The sequence below is a fragment of the Bombina bombina genome, chromosome 1 (assembly GCF_027579735.1).
Source record: "Bombina bombina isolate aBomBom1 chromosome 1, aBomBom1.pri, whole genome shotgun sequence".
In the NCBI taxonomy this organism is placed as follows: Eukaryota; Metazoa; Chordata; class Amphibia; order Anura; family Bombinatoridae; genus Bombina; species Bombina bombina.
In genome coordinates, this window is record NC_069499.1 from 613,918,310 (window position 1) to 613,933,366 (window position 15,057).

Below are 15,057 nucleotides of genomic sequence, written 5' to 3' on the forward strand. Positions count from 1 at the left end.
TGGTTTCAAGACCTCCTGCAAAGAGATTTTTTCTTTCCCGTGTCCCAGTAAACCCAGTGAAAGCTCAAGCATTTCTGAAATGTGTTTCAGATCTAGAGTTGGCTGGAGTAATTATGCCAGTTCCAGTTCTGGAACAGGGGCTGGGGTTTTATTTGAATCTCTTCATTGTACCCAAGAAGGAGAATTCCTTCAGACCAGTTCTGGATCTAAAAATATTGAATCGTTATGTAAGGATACCAACATTCAAAATGGTAACTGTAAGGACTATCTTGCCTTTTGTTCAGCAAGGGCATTATATGTCTACAATAGATTTACAGGATGCATATCTGCATATTCCGATTGGTACTTGCTCAGTCTTCACATTTAGCAGAATCTCATACGAATCGACTTGTGTTGTTTCTTCAAGATCATGGTTGGAGGATCAATTCACTAAAAAGTTCATTGATTCCTCAGACAAGGGTAACCTTTTTAGGTTCCCAGATAGATTCAGTGTCCATGACTCTATCTTTGACAGACAAAAGACGTCTAAAATTGATTTCAGCTTGTCGAAACCTTCAGTCACAATCATTCCCTTCGGTAGCCTTATGCATAGAAATTCTAGGTCTTATGACTGCTGCATCGGACGCGATCCCCTTTGCTCGTTTTCACATGCGACCTCTTCAGCTCTGTATGCTGAACCAATGGTGCAGGGATTACACAAAGATATCTCAATTAATATCTTTAAAACCGATTGTCCGACATTCTCTGACGTGGTGGACAGATCACCATTGTTTAATTCAGGGGGCTTCTTTTGTTCTTCCGACCTGGACTATAATCTCAACAATGTCGAGTCGGGTAAAACTCCGCCTCAAAGGATTACAGCTCATTCTACTAGGTCAGTTTCTACTTCCTGGGCGTTTAGGAATGAGGCTTCGGCTGATCAGATTTGCAAAGCAGCAACTTGGTCCTCTTTGCATACCTTTACTAAATTCTACCATTTCGATGTGTTTTCTTCTTCTGAAGCAGTTTTTGGTAGAAAAGTACTTCAGGCAGCGGTTTCAGTTTGAGTCTTCTGCTTATGTTTTCATTAAACTTTATTTTGGGTGTGGATTATTTTCAGCAGGAATTGGCTGTCTTTATTTTATCCCTCCCTCTCTAGTGACTCTTGCGTGGAAAGATCCACATCTTGGGTAGTCATTATCCCATACGTCACTAGCTCATGGACTCTTGCTAATTACATGAAAGAAAACATAATTTATGTAAGAACTTACCTGATAAATTCATTTCTTTCATATTAGCAAGAGTCCATGAGGCCCACCCTTTTTGGTGGTTATGATTTTTTTTGTATAAAGCACAACTATTCCAATTCCTTATTTTATATGCTTTCACACTTTTTTTCTTATCACCCCACTTCTTGGCTATTCGTTAAACTGATTTGTGGGTGTGGTGAGGGGTGTATTTATAGGCATTTTGAGGTTTGGGAAACTTTGCCCCTCCTGGTAGGAATGTATATCCCATACGTCACTAGCTCATGGACTCTTGCTAATATGAAAGAAATGAATTTATCAGGTAAGTTCTTACATAAATTATGTTTTTTCCCTGTGGGCTGTTAGGCTCGCGGGGGCTGAAAATGCTTCATTTTATTGTGTCATTCTTGGCGCGGACTTTTTTGGCACAAAATTTTTTTTCTGTTTCCGGCGTCATACGTGTCGCCGGAAGTTGCGTCATTTTTGACGTTCTTTTGCGCCAAAAGTGTCGGCGTTCCGGATGTGGCGTCATTTTTGGCGCCAAAAGCATTTAGGCGCCAAATAATGTGGGCGTCATTTTTGCGCTAAAAAAATATGGGCGTCACTATTGTCTCCACATTATTTAAGTCTCACTATTTATTGCTTCTGGTTGCTAGAAGCTTGTTCACTGGCATTTTTTCCCATTCCTGAAACTGTCATTTAAGGAATTTGATCAATTTTGCTTTATATGTTGTTTTTTCTATTACATATTGCAAGATGTCCCACGTTGAAACTGAGTTAGGAGATACTAAAGAAAGCTAAGTGTATCTGCTGTAAACTTATGGTATCTGTTCCTCCAGCTGTTGTTTGTACTGTTTGTCATGACAAACTTGTTAATGCAGATAATATTTCCTTTAGTACTGTTACATTACCTGTTGCTGTTCCGTCAACATCTAATACTCAGAGTGTTCCTGATAACATAAGAGATTTTGTTTCTAAATCCATTAAGAAGGCTATGTCTGTTATTCCTCCTTCTAGTAAACGTAAAAAGTCTTTTAAAACTTCTCATTTTTCAGATGAATTTTTAAATGAACATCATCATTCTGATTCTGATAATGGTTCTTCTGGTTCAGAGGATTCTGTCTCAGAGGTTGATGCTGATAAATCTTCATATTTATTTAAAATGGAATTTATTCGTTCTTTACTTAAAGAAGTCCTAATTGCATTAGAAATTGAGGATTCTGGTCCTCTTGATACTAAATCTAAACGTTTAGATAAGGTTTTTAAATCTCCTGTAGTTATTCCAGAGGTTTTTCCTGTCCCTAGTGCTATTTCTGAAGTAATTTCCAGGGAATGGAATAATTTGGGTAATTCATTTACTCCTTCTAAACGTTTTAAGCAATTATATCCTGTGCCATCTGACAGATTAGAGTTTTGGGACAAAATCCCTAAGGTTGATGGGGCTGTCTCTACTCTTGCTAAGCGTACTACTATTACTACGGCAGATGGTACTTCCTTTAAGGATCCTTTAGATAGGAAAATTGAATCCTTTCTAAGAAAAGCTTACTTGTGTTCAGGTAATCTTCTTAGACCTGCTATATCTTTAGCGGATGTTGCTGCAGCTTCAACTTAGCGCAACAAGTAACAGATCATAATTCTCATAGCATTATTATTCTTCTTCAACATGCTAATAATTTTATTTGTGATGCCATCTTTGATATCATTAGAGTTGATGTCAGGTATATGTCTCTAGCTATTTTTAGCTAGAAGAGCTTTATGGCTTAAAACTTGGAATGCTGATATGTCTTCTAAGTCTACTCTGCTTTCCCTTTCTTTCCAGGGTAATAAATTGTTTGGTTCTCAGTTGGATTCTATTATCTCATCTGTTACTAGAGGGAAAGGAACTTTTTTACCACAGGATAAAAAATCTAAAGGTAAATTTAGGTCTAATAATCGTTTTAGTTCCTTTCGTCACAACAAGGAACAAAAACCTGATCCTTCATCCTCAGGAGCGGTATCAGTTTGGAAACCATCTCCAGTCTGGAATAAATCCAAGCCTTTTAGAAAATCAAAGCCAGCTCCTAAGTCCACATGAAGGTGCGGCCCTCATTCCAGCTCAGCTGGTAGGGGGCAGATTACGTTTTTTCAAAGAAATTTGGATCAATTCCGTTCACAATCTTTGGATTCAGAACATTGTTTCAGAAGGGTACAGAATTGGCTTCAAGATAAGGCCTCCTGCAAAGAGATTTTTTCTTTCCCGTGTCCCAGTAAACCCAGCGAAGGCTCAAGCATTTCTGAAATGTGTTTCAGATCTAGAGTTGGCTGGAGTAATTATGCCAGTTCCAGTTCTGGAACAGGGACTGGGGTTTTATTCAAATCTCTTCATTGTACCAAAGAAGGAGAATTCCTTCAGACCAGTTCTGGATCTAAAAATATTGAATCGTTATGTAAGGATACCAACATTCAAAATGGTAACTGTAAGGACTATCCTGCCTTTTGTTCAGCAAGGGCATTATATGTCTACAATAGATTTACAGGATGCATATCTGCATACTCCGATTCATCCAGATCACTATCAGTTTCTGAGATTCTCTTTCCTAGACAAGCATTACCAGTTTGTGGCTCTGCCGTTTGGCCTAGCTACAGCTCCAAGAATTTTTACGAAGGTTCTCGGTGCCCTTCTGTCTGTAATCAGAGAACAGGGTATTGTGGTATTTCCTTATTTGGACGATATCTTGGTACTTGCTCAGTCTTCACATTTAGCAGAATCTCATACGAATCGACTTGTGTTGTTTCTTCAACATCATGGTTGGAGGATCAATTTACCAAAAAGTTCATTGATTCCTCAGACACAGGTAACCTTTTTAGGTTTCCAGATAGATTCAGTGTCCATGACTCTATCTTTGACAGACAAGAGACGTCTAAAATTGATATCAGCTTGTCGAAACCTTCAGTCACAATCATTCCCTTCGGTAGTCTTATGCATGGAAATTCTAGGTCTTATGACTGCTGCATCGGACGCGATCCCCTTTGCTCGTTTTCACATGCGACCTCTTCAGCTCTGTATGCTGAACCAGTGGTGCAGGGATTACACAAAGATATCTCAATTAATATCTTTAAAACCGATTGTTCGACACTCTCTGACGTGGTGGACAGATCACCATCGTTTAGTTCAGGGGGCTTCTTTTGTTCTTCCGACCTGGACTGTAATTTCAACAGATGCAAGTCTTACAGGTTGGGGAGCTGTGTGGGGGTCTCTGACAGCACAAGGGGTTTGGGAATCTCAGGAGGTGAGATTACCGATCAATATTTTGGAACTCCGTGCAATTTTCAGAGCTCTTCAGTCTTGGCCTCTTCTAAAGAGAGAATCGTTCATTTGTTTTCAGACAGACAATGTCACAACTGTGGCATACATCAATCATCAAGGAGGGACTCACAGTCCTCTGGCTATGAAAGAAGTATCTCGAATTCTGGTATGGGCGGAATCCAGCTCCTGTCTAGTTTCTGCGGTTCATATCCCAGGTATAGACAATTGGGAAGCGGATTATCTCAGTCGCCAAATGTTACATCCGGGCGAATGGTCTCTTCACCCAGAGGTATTTCTTCAGATTGTTCAAATGTGGGGACTTCCAGAAATAGATTTGATGGCCTCTCATCTAAACAAGAAACTTCCCAGGTATCTGTCCAGATCCAGGGATCCTCAAGCGGTAGCAGTGGATGCATTGTCACTTCCTTGGAAGTATCATCCTGCCTATATATTTCCACCTCTAGTTCTTTTTCCAAGAGTAATCTCCAAGATTCTGAAGGAATGCTCGTTTGTTCTGCTGGTAGCTCCAGCATGGCATCACAAGTTTTGGTATGCGGATCTTGTCCGGATGGCCTCTTGCCAACCGTGGACTCTTCAGTTAAGGCCAGACCTTCTGTCGCAAGGTCCTTTTTTCCATCAGGATCTCAAATCCTTAAATTTAAAGGTATGGAGATTGAACGCTTGATTCTTAGTCAAAGAGGTTTCTCTGACTCTGTGATTAATACTATGTTACAGGCTCGTAAATCTGTATCTAGGGAGATATATTATAGAGTCTGGAAGACTTATATTTCTTGGTGTCTTTCTCATCATTTTTCCTGGCATTCTTTTAGAATTCCGAGAATTTTACAGTTTATTCAGGATGGTTTAGATAAAGGTTTGTCTGCAAGTTCCTTGAAAGGACAAATCTCTGCTCTTTCTGTTCTTTTTCACAGAAAGATTGCTAATCTTCCTGATATTCATTGTTTTGTACAAGCTTTGGTTCGTATAAAACCTGTCATTAAGTCAATTTCTCCTCCTTGGAGTTTGAATTTGGTTCTGAGGGCTCTTCAAGCTCCTCCGTTTGAACCTATGCATTCATTGGACATTAAATTACTTTCTGGGCGTTTAGGAATGAAGCTTCGGTTGATCAGATTTGCAAAGCAGCAACTTGGTCTTCTTTGCATACTTTTACTAAATTCTACCATTTTGATGTGTTTTCTTCTTCTGAAGCTGTCTTTGGTAGAAAAGTACTTCAGGCAGCTGTTTCAGTTTGAATCTTCTGCTTATATTTTCAGTTTTTTTCTTTATAAGATTTAAACTTTATTTTTGGGTGTGGATTTTTTTCAGCGGAATTGGCTGTCTTTATTTTATCCCTCCCTCTCTAGTGACTCTTGCTAATTACTTGAAAGAAAACATAATTTATGTAAGAACTTACCTGATAAATTCATTTCTTTCATATTAGCAAGAGTCCATGAGGCCCACCCTTTTTTTGTGGTGGTTATGATTTTTTTGTATAAAGCACAATTATTCCAATTCCTTATATTTATGCTTCGCACTTTTTTTCTTATCACCCCACTTCTTGGCTATTCGTTAAACTGATTTGTGGGTGTGGTGAGGGGTGTATTTATAGGCATTTTGAGGTTTGGGAAACTTTGCCCCTCCTGGTAGGAATGTATATCCCATACGTCACTAGCTCATGGACTCTTGCTAATATGAAATAAATGAATTTATCAGGTAAGTTCTTACATAAATTATGTTTTTTATTTTTATCCCTCCCTCTCTAGTGACTCTTGCGTGGAGTTCCACATCTTGGGTATTGCTATCCCATACGTCTCTAGCTCATGGACTCTTGCCAATTACATGAAAGAAAACATAATTTATGTAAGAACTTACCTGATAAATTCATTTCTTTCATATTGGCAAGAGTCCATGAGGCCTATCCCTTTATTATGGTGGTTATGATTTTTTTTGTATACAGCACAATTATTTCCAAATTCCTTTGTTGATGCTTTCTACTCCTTTCTTTATCACCCCACTACTTGGCTATTCGTTAAACTGAATTGTGGGTGTGGTGAGGGGTGTTTTTATAGGCATTTTGAGGTTTGGGAAACTTTGCCCCTCCTGGTAGGATTGTATATCCCATACGTCACTAGCTCATGGACTCTTGCCAATATGAAAAAATGAATTTACCAGGTAAGTTCTTAAATAAATTATGTTTTTAGAACTCTGTGCTATTTTTAGTGCCCTTCAAGTTTGGGCTCTGTTGAGAAGGGAATCTTTTCTCCGCTTTCAGTCAGACAATGTTACAGCAGTAGCTTATGTCAATCATCAGGGGGGAACTCGCAGTTCCCTTGCCATGAAGGAAGTATCTCAAATTCTTCCCTGGGCAGAAACCAATTCTTGTCTTATTTCTGCTGTTAATATTCCAGGAGTAATCATTTGGGAAGCAGACTTTCTAAGTCCTCAGTCTTTTCATCCAGGGGAATGGCCTCTTCATTAGGATGTATTCACTATTATATTGGACCTTTGCGACCTACCAGAGGTAGATCTGATGGCCTCTTGTTTGAACAACAAACTTCCCAGGTACATTGTGAGGTCCAGGGATCCACATTCAGTAGCAGTGGATGCTCTAGTACTTCCTTGGTCATTTCAGCCTGCTTATCTTTTTCCTCCTCTGGTTCTTCTTTCTAGAGTAATTTGCAAGATAAAATAGGAGAAATCCTTTGTAATCCTGATTGCCCCAGCGTTACCACGCAGGATTTGGTTTGCAGATCTAGTACAGATGTCTTGTTGTTCTCTTTGGCCTCTTACTCTTCGGCCAGACCTTCTGTCTCAAGATCCCATCCAAATCTAAAATCTCTCAACTTGATGTCATGGAAATTGAATGCATAGTTCTGAAACGGAGGTTTTTCAGATTCTGTTATTGACACTCTTATACAGGCTCGTTAGCCTGTGTTTAGGAAGATCTATTACAATGTTTAGAAGGCTTACATTTCCTGGTCTATGGATCAAGGTTTTTCTTGGCATTCTTTTCGAATTTCTAGGATTCTTCAGTTTTTGCATAATGGTTTAGATAAAGGTTTATATGCTCGTTTTTTGAAGGGACAGATTTTTGCCATTTCTGTATTGTTTCACAGGAAGATTGGTAATCTTCCTAATGTCAATTGTTTTGTTAAGGCTTTGGTCCGTATTAAGCCTGTTGTTAAACCTCTTTCTCCTCCTTGGAATCTTAACCTGGTGTTAAGAGTTTTGCGAGCTCCTCCTTTTGAGCCTAGACATAAGATGGATATTAAACTACTTTCCTGGAAAGTATTGTTTCTTTTGTCTATTTCTTCTGCTAGAAAAGTTTCTGAATTATCTGCTGTTTCTCTTGTAAGGTGTATCCAGTCCACGGATCATCCATTACTTGTGGGATATTCTCCTTCCCAACAGGAAGTTGCAAGAGGATCACCCACAGCAGAGCTGCTATATAGCTCCTCCCCTAACTGCCATATCCAGTCATTCTCTTTCCACTCTCAACATAGCTGGACGTAGTAAGAGGAAAGTGGTGTAATATAGTTAGTTTTTTCTTCAATCAAGAGTTTATTGTTTTTAAATGGTACCGGTGTCGTACTATTTTATCTCAGGCAGCATTTAGAAGAAGAATCTGCCTGCGTTTTCTATGATCTTAGCAGAAGTAACTAAGATCCACTGCTGTTCTCACATATGTCTGAGGAGTGAGGTAACTTCAGAGGGAGAATAGCGTGCAGGGTATCCTGCAATAAGGTATGTGCAGTTTAAGTTTTTCTAGGGATGGAATTGCTAGAAAATGCTGCTGATACCGAATTAATGTAAGTTAAGCCTAAATACAGAGATTATCTGTAAACCAAATAAAGAAAAAGGCATTCTTACGCTGTGTGCAAGACCTCCTAGTTATGGGAGTGATCTGTCCAGTTCCACAGACGGAACAGGGACAGGGCTTTTATTCAAATCTGTTTGTGGTTCCCAAAAAAGAAGGAACCTTCAGACCCATTTTGGATCTAAAGATCTTAAACAAATTCCTCAGAGTTCCATCATTCAAAATGGAAACTATTCGGACCATCCTTCCTATGATCCAGGAGGGTCAGTACATGACTACAGTGGATTTGAAGGATGCTTACCTTCAAATACCGATTCACAAAGATCATCATCGGTTCCTAAGGTTTGCCTTTCTGGACAGGCATTACCAATTTGTGGCTCTTCCCTTCGGGTTAGCTACAGCTCCAAGAATCTTTATAAAGGTTCTGGGATCGCTTCTGGCGGTCCTAAGACCGCGAGGTATATCAGTGGCCCCTTATCTGGACGACATCCTGATACAGACGTCAAGCTTTCAGATTGCCAAGTCACATACGGACATAGTTCTGGCATTTCTCAAGTCACAAGGGTGGAAGGTGAACGAGGAAAAGAGTTCTCTATCCCCACTCACAAGAGTCTCCTTCCTAGGGACTCTGATAGATTCTGTAGAAATGAAGATTTACCTGACAGAATCCAGGTTATCAAAGCTTCTAAAATCTTGCCGTGTTCTTCATTCTATTCCGCGCCCTTCGGTGGCTCAGTGTATGGAAGTAATCGGCTTGATGGTAGCGGTGATGGACATAGTGCCATTTGCGCGCCTACACCTCAGACCGCTGCAACTATGCATGCTCAGTCAGTGGAATGGGGATTACACAGATTTGTCCCCTCTGCTAAATCTAGATCAAGAGACCAGAGATTCTCTTCTCTGGTGGCTTTCTCAGGTCCATCTGTCCAAAGGTATGACCTTTCGCAGGCCAGATTGGACAATTGTAACAACAGATGCCAGCCTTCTAGGTTGGGGTGCAGTCTGGAATTCCCTGAAGGCTCAGGGATCATGGACTCAGGAGGAGAAACTCCTCCCAATAAATATTCTGGAGTTAAGAGCAATATTCAATGCTCTTCTAGCTTGGCCTCAGTTAGCAACCCTGAGGTTCATCAGATTTCAGTCGGACAACATCACGACTGGCTTACATCAACCATCAAGGGGGAACCAGGAGTTCCCTAGCGATGTTAGAAGTCTCCAAGATAATTCGCTGGGCAGAGTCTCACTCTTGCCACCTATCAGCAATCCATATCCCAGGTGTAGAGAACTGGGAGGCGGATTTTCTAAGTCGTCAGACTTTTCATCCGGGGGAGTGGGAACTCCATCCAGAGATGTTTGCTCAATTGGTTCATCGTTGGGGCAAACCAGAACTGGATCTCATGGCGTCTCGCCAGAACGCCAAGCTTCCTTGTTACGGATCCAGGTCCAGGGACCCAGAAGCGGCACTGATAGATGCTCTAGCAGCGCCTTGGTTCTTCAACCTGGCTTATGTGTTTCCACCGTTTCCTCTGCTCCCTCGACTGATTGCCAAAATCAAACAGGAGAGAGCATCAGTGATATTGATAGCGCCTGCGTGGCCACGCAGGACCTGGTATGCAGACCTAGTGGACATGTCATCCTTTCCACCATGGACCCTGCCTCTGAGACAAGACCTTCTACTACAAGGTCCTTTCAATCATCCAAATCTAATTTCTCTGAGACTGACTGCATGGAGATTGAACGCTTGATTTTATCAAAGCGTGGTTTCTCCGAGTCAGTCATTGATACCCATATACAGGCACGAAAGCCTGTCACCAGGAAAATCTATCATAAGATATGGCGTAAATATCTTTATTGGTGTGAATCCAAGAATTACTCATGGAGTAAGGTTAGGATTCCTAGGATATTGTCCTTTCTCCAAGAGGGTTTGGAAAAAGGATTATCAGCTAGTTCTTTAAAGGGACAGATTTCTGCTCTGTCTATTCTTTTGCACAAGCGTCTGGCAGAAGTTCCAGACGTTCAAGCTTTTTGTCAGGCTTTGGTTAGAATTAAGCCTGTGTTTAAACCTGTTGCTCCCCCATGGAGCTTAAACTTGGTTCTTAAAGTTCTTCAAGGGGTTCTGTTTGAACCCCTTCATTCCGTTGATATTAAACTTTTATCTTGGAAAGTTCTGTTTTTGATGGCTATTTCCTCGGCTCGGAGAGTCTCTGAGCTATCTGCCTTACAATGTGATTCTCCTTATCTGATTTTCCATTCAGATAAAGTAGTTCTGCGTACAAAACCTGGGTTTTTACCTAAGGTAGTTTCTAACAAGAATATCAATCAAGAGATTGTTGTTCCATCATTGTGTCCTAATCCTTCTTCAAAGAAGGAACGTCTTTTACATAATCTGGACGTGGTCCGTGCTTTGAAGTTTTACTTACAAGCTACTAAAGATTTTCGCCAAACATCTACACTGTTTGTTGTTTACTCTGGACAGAGGAGAGGTCAAAAAGCTTCGGCAACCTCTCTTTCTTTTTGGCTTCGGAGCGTAATACGCTTAGCCTATGAGACTGCTGGACAGCAGTCCCCTGAAAGAATTACAGCTCATTCTACTAGACCTGTGGCTTCCACCTGGGCCTTTAAGAATGAGGCTTCTGTTGAACAGATTTGCAAGGCGGCGACTTGGTCTTCGCTTCATACCTTTTCAAAATTTTACAAATTTGATACTTTTGCTTCTTCGGAGGCTATTTTTGGGAGAAAGGTTCTACAGGCAGTGGTTCCTTCCATTTAAGCCTGGCTTTTCCCTCCCTTCATCCGTGTACTTTAGCTTTGGTATTGGTATCCCACAAGTAATGGATGATCCGTGGACTGGATGCACCTTACAAGAGAAAACATAATTTATGCTTACCTGATAAATTTATTTCTCTTGTGGTGTATCCAGTCCACGGCCCGCCCTGTCTTTTTAAGGCAGGTCTAAATTTTAATTTAAACTACAGTCAGCACTGCACCCTATGGTTTCTCCTTTCTCGGCTTGTTTCGGTCGAATGACTGGATATGGCAGTTAGGGGAGGAGCTATATAGCAGTTCTGCTGTGGGTGTTCCTCTTGCAACTTCCTGTTGGGAAGGAGAATATCCCACAAGTAATGGATGATCCGTGGACTGGATACACCACAAGAGAAATAAATTTATCAGGTAAGCATAAATTATGTTTTTTTATGATTCTCCTTATCTGATTTTTCATCAGGATAGGGCTATTTTGAGCTCTTGAGGTTTGGGAAACTTTGCCTCCTCCTAGCGATAGAGAAGTAATTTCTATGAGTAAGGGATCGTGGACTCTCACCACCATGAAAGAAAGGAATTTATCAGGTAAGTATTTTTTTTTTCTTTTTTTAGGACAATTTTTCAATCTATCACTTAACATCAAACTCATAGTAAAGTATACATTTAGGGATCCTAATCATCTGATTTATTGCAATTTTTATGGTAGATATGATTTAATTTTCTTTATAACAAACCTAAAGCTGCTTGCTGGGATGGAATGTTCCTCTTCTCCCTTAATTTTTTGTTTCTCCCAGATGACATAGATGATGATGTGTCGCAGTATCTGAGCCACTTGCTATCCAGCGACCCACCCCGCCCAAACCCTGCTGTCCAGCGTGGAGGACTGAATCGCTTCCGGGCCGCCATCCACAGTACTCGTGACCTTCTGTCTCTGCGTAACAAAGCCCGGGGTCTCCAAGTGCAGGGTGAGGCACCTTTATTAAAGGACCATTAAATACACTATAATTGCATAAACAATACGTGCATAATAAAAAGACAATGCAAAAGTACTTATGAATTTCAAATGTAGATTTTTAGTAGTAGATTTTTTTTATTCCTGAGATATTTCAGTTTGTTCAATTTTCCTTCCCATTGCATCATGTGACAGTCATCATCCAATCACAAAATGCATATATGAATATACTGTGAAACCTTGCACATGCTCTGTAGGAACTGGTGCCTCAGAAAGTCTACATATAAAAATGAAAATATTTTGCAAAAATGCTTATATTTTAAATTGAAATACACCTATTTACATTTTGACATTTCTATCCCTTTAAGGCACTTTTAAATTCACTTCTATTTTCAAATGTACTTTGTTCTTTTGGTATCTGTTGTTGAAAAATATTTACATATCCTACACTACTGGGACCTAGCTGGTGATTGGTCCCTGCACACATTTGTCTTTTGTGATTCATAATTTAATAATAATTTATTAATAATTTGGCCTTTTTTGGTGTTATTTACATTATGTGAACTCAAACAAAAGGTTTCAAAGGCTATTTAATTGTGTTCTTTGCCCTTCTTATTCCATATCATGTTACACAGAAACACAGGTTTTACGACTGTAGAAGGCTCATCTTCTAAGATTTGTGTTTACAAAAATTCCCTCTTTTATCTCTTTTTAGATGTGCAGATGTACTTGCCCTGCAAACTTCTCCAGTCATCGCAACCATCCTTTGATTTGTTGGACTCTACTCCCCTTCCACATCCCATGAGCAAGGTACCTGATACATATTCAACATGCGTGCAAGGTACTCTGTGTATACTCTGTGTGTGAGCAAGGTACTCTGTGTATACTCTGCCTGTGAGCAAGGAACTCTATGTATACTCTGCCTGTGAGCAAGGTACTCTGTGTGTATACTCTGCCTGTGAGCAAGGTACTCTGTGTATACTCTGCCTGTGAGCAAGGTACTCTGTTTGTATACTCTGCCTGTGAGCAAGGAACTCTGTGTGTATACTCTGCCTGTGAGCAAGGTACTCTGTGTATACTCTGCCTGTGAGCAAGGTACTCTGTGTGTATACTCTGCCTGTGAGCAAGGTACTCTGTGTGTATACTCTGCCTGTTTGCAAGGTGTTCTGTGTGTACTCTGCCTGTGAGCAAGATAATCTGTGTGTATACTCTGTCTGTGTGCAAGGCACTCTATGCATACTCTGCCTGTGTGCAAGGTACTCTGTATGTATACTCTGCCTGTGTGCAAGGTACTCTGTGTATACTCTGCCTGTGAGCAAGGTACTCTGTGTATACTCTGCCTGTGAGCAAGGTACTCTGTGTGTATACTCTGCCTGTGAGCAAGGTACTCTGTGTGTATACTCTGCCTGTGAGCAAGGTACTCTGTGTGTATACTCTGCCTGTGAGCAAGGTACTCTGTGTATACTCTGCCTGTGAGCAAGGTACTCTTTGTGTATACTCTACCTGTGAGCAAGGTACTCTGTGTATACTCTGCCTGTGAGCAAGGTACTCTGTGTATACTCTGCCTGTGAGCAAGGTACTCTGTGTATACTCTGCCTGTGAGCAAGGTACTCTGTGTATACTCTGTGTGTATACTCTGCCTGTGAGCAAGGTACTCTGTGTGTATACTCTGCCTGTGAGCAAGGTACTCTGTGTATACTCTGCCTGTGAGCAAGGTACTCTTTGTGTATACTCTACCTGTGAGCAAGGTACTCTGTGTATACTCTGCCTGTGAGCAAGGTACTCTGTGTATACTCTGCCTGTGAGCAAGGTGCTCTGTGTATACTCTGCCTGTGAGCAAGGTACTCTGTGTATACTCTGCCTGTGAGCAAGGTACTCTTTGTGTATACTCTACCTGTGAGCAAGGTACTCTGTGTATACTCTGCCTGTGAGCAAGGTACTCTGTGTATACTCTGCCTGTGAGCAAGGTACTCTGTGTATACTCTGCCTGTGAGCAAGGTACTCTGTGTATACTCTGTGTGTATACTCTGCCTGTGAGCAAGGTACTCTGTGTGTATACTCTGCCTGTGAGCAAGGTACTCTGTGTATACTCTGCCTGTGAGCAAGGTACTCTTTGTGTATACTCTACCTGTGAGCAAGGTACTCTGTGTATACTCTGCCTGTGAGCAAGGTACTCTGTGTATACTCTGCCTGTGAGCAAGGTACTCTGTGTATACTCTGCCTGTGAGCAAGGTACTCTTTGTGTATACTCTGCCTGTGAGCAAGGTACTCTGTGTATACTCTGCCTGTGAGCAAGGTACTCTGTGTATACTCTGCCTGTGAGCAAGGTACTCTGTGTATACTCTGCCTGTGAGCAAGGTACTCTGTGTATACTCTGCCTGTGAGCAAGGTACTCTTTGTGTATACTCTACCTGTGAGCAAGGTACTCTGTGTATACTCTGCCTGTGAGCAAGGTACTCTGTGTATACTCTGCCTGTGAGCAAGGTACTCTGTGTATACTCTGCCTGTGAGCAAGGTACTCTGTGTATACTCTGTGTGTATACTCTGCCTGTGAGCAAGGTACTCTGTGTGTATACTCTGCCTGTGAGCAAGGTACTCTGTGTATACTCTGCCTGTGAGCAAGGTACTCTTTGTGTATACTCTACCTGTGAGCAAGGTACTCTGTGTATACTCTGCCTGTGAGCAAGGTACTCTGTGTATACTCTGCCTGTGAGCAAGGTACTCTGTGTATACTCTGCCTGTGAGCAAGGTACTCTTTGTGTATACTCTACCTGTGAGCAAGGTACTCTGTGTATACTCTGCCTGTGAGCAAGGTACTCTGTGTATACTCTGCCTGTGAGCAAGGTACTCTGTGTATACTCTGCCTGTGAGCAAGGTACTCTGTGTATACTCTGTGTGTATACTCTGCCTGTGAGCAAGGTACTCTGTGTGTATACTCTGCCTGTGAGCAAGGTACTCTGTGTATACTCTGCCTGTGAGCAAGGTACTCTTTGTGTATACTCTACCTGTGAGCAAG

General features: G+C 41.2%; 1 protein-coding gene across 5 annotated transcripts in view; it reads left to right on the forward strand.

Moving 5' to 3' along the window:
* Positions 1-15,057, forward strand: part of PHKA1 (phosphorylase kinase regulatory subunit alpha 1) — a 473,866-nt gene that overhangs the window by 228,003 nt on the left and 230,806 nt on the right. For all 5 annotated transcript variants that reach the window (XM_053698997.1, XM_053698999.1, XM_053699000.1 and 2 more), the window contains exons 20-21: positions 11,884-12,054; positions 12,757-12,851. In XM_053698997.1, the coding sequence (XP_053554972.1) occupies positions 11,884-12,054; positions 12,757-12,851 (266 nt within the window). The remainder of the gene's footprint in view (positions 1-11,883; positions 12,055-12,756; positions 12,852-15,057) is intronic.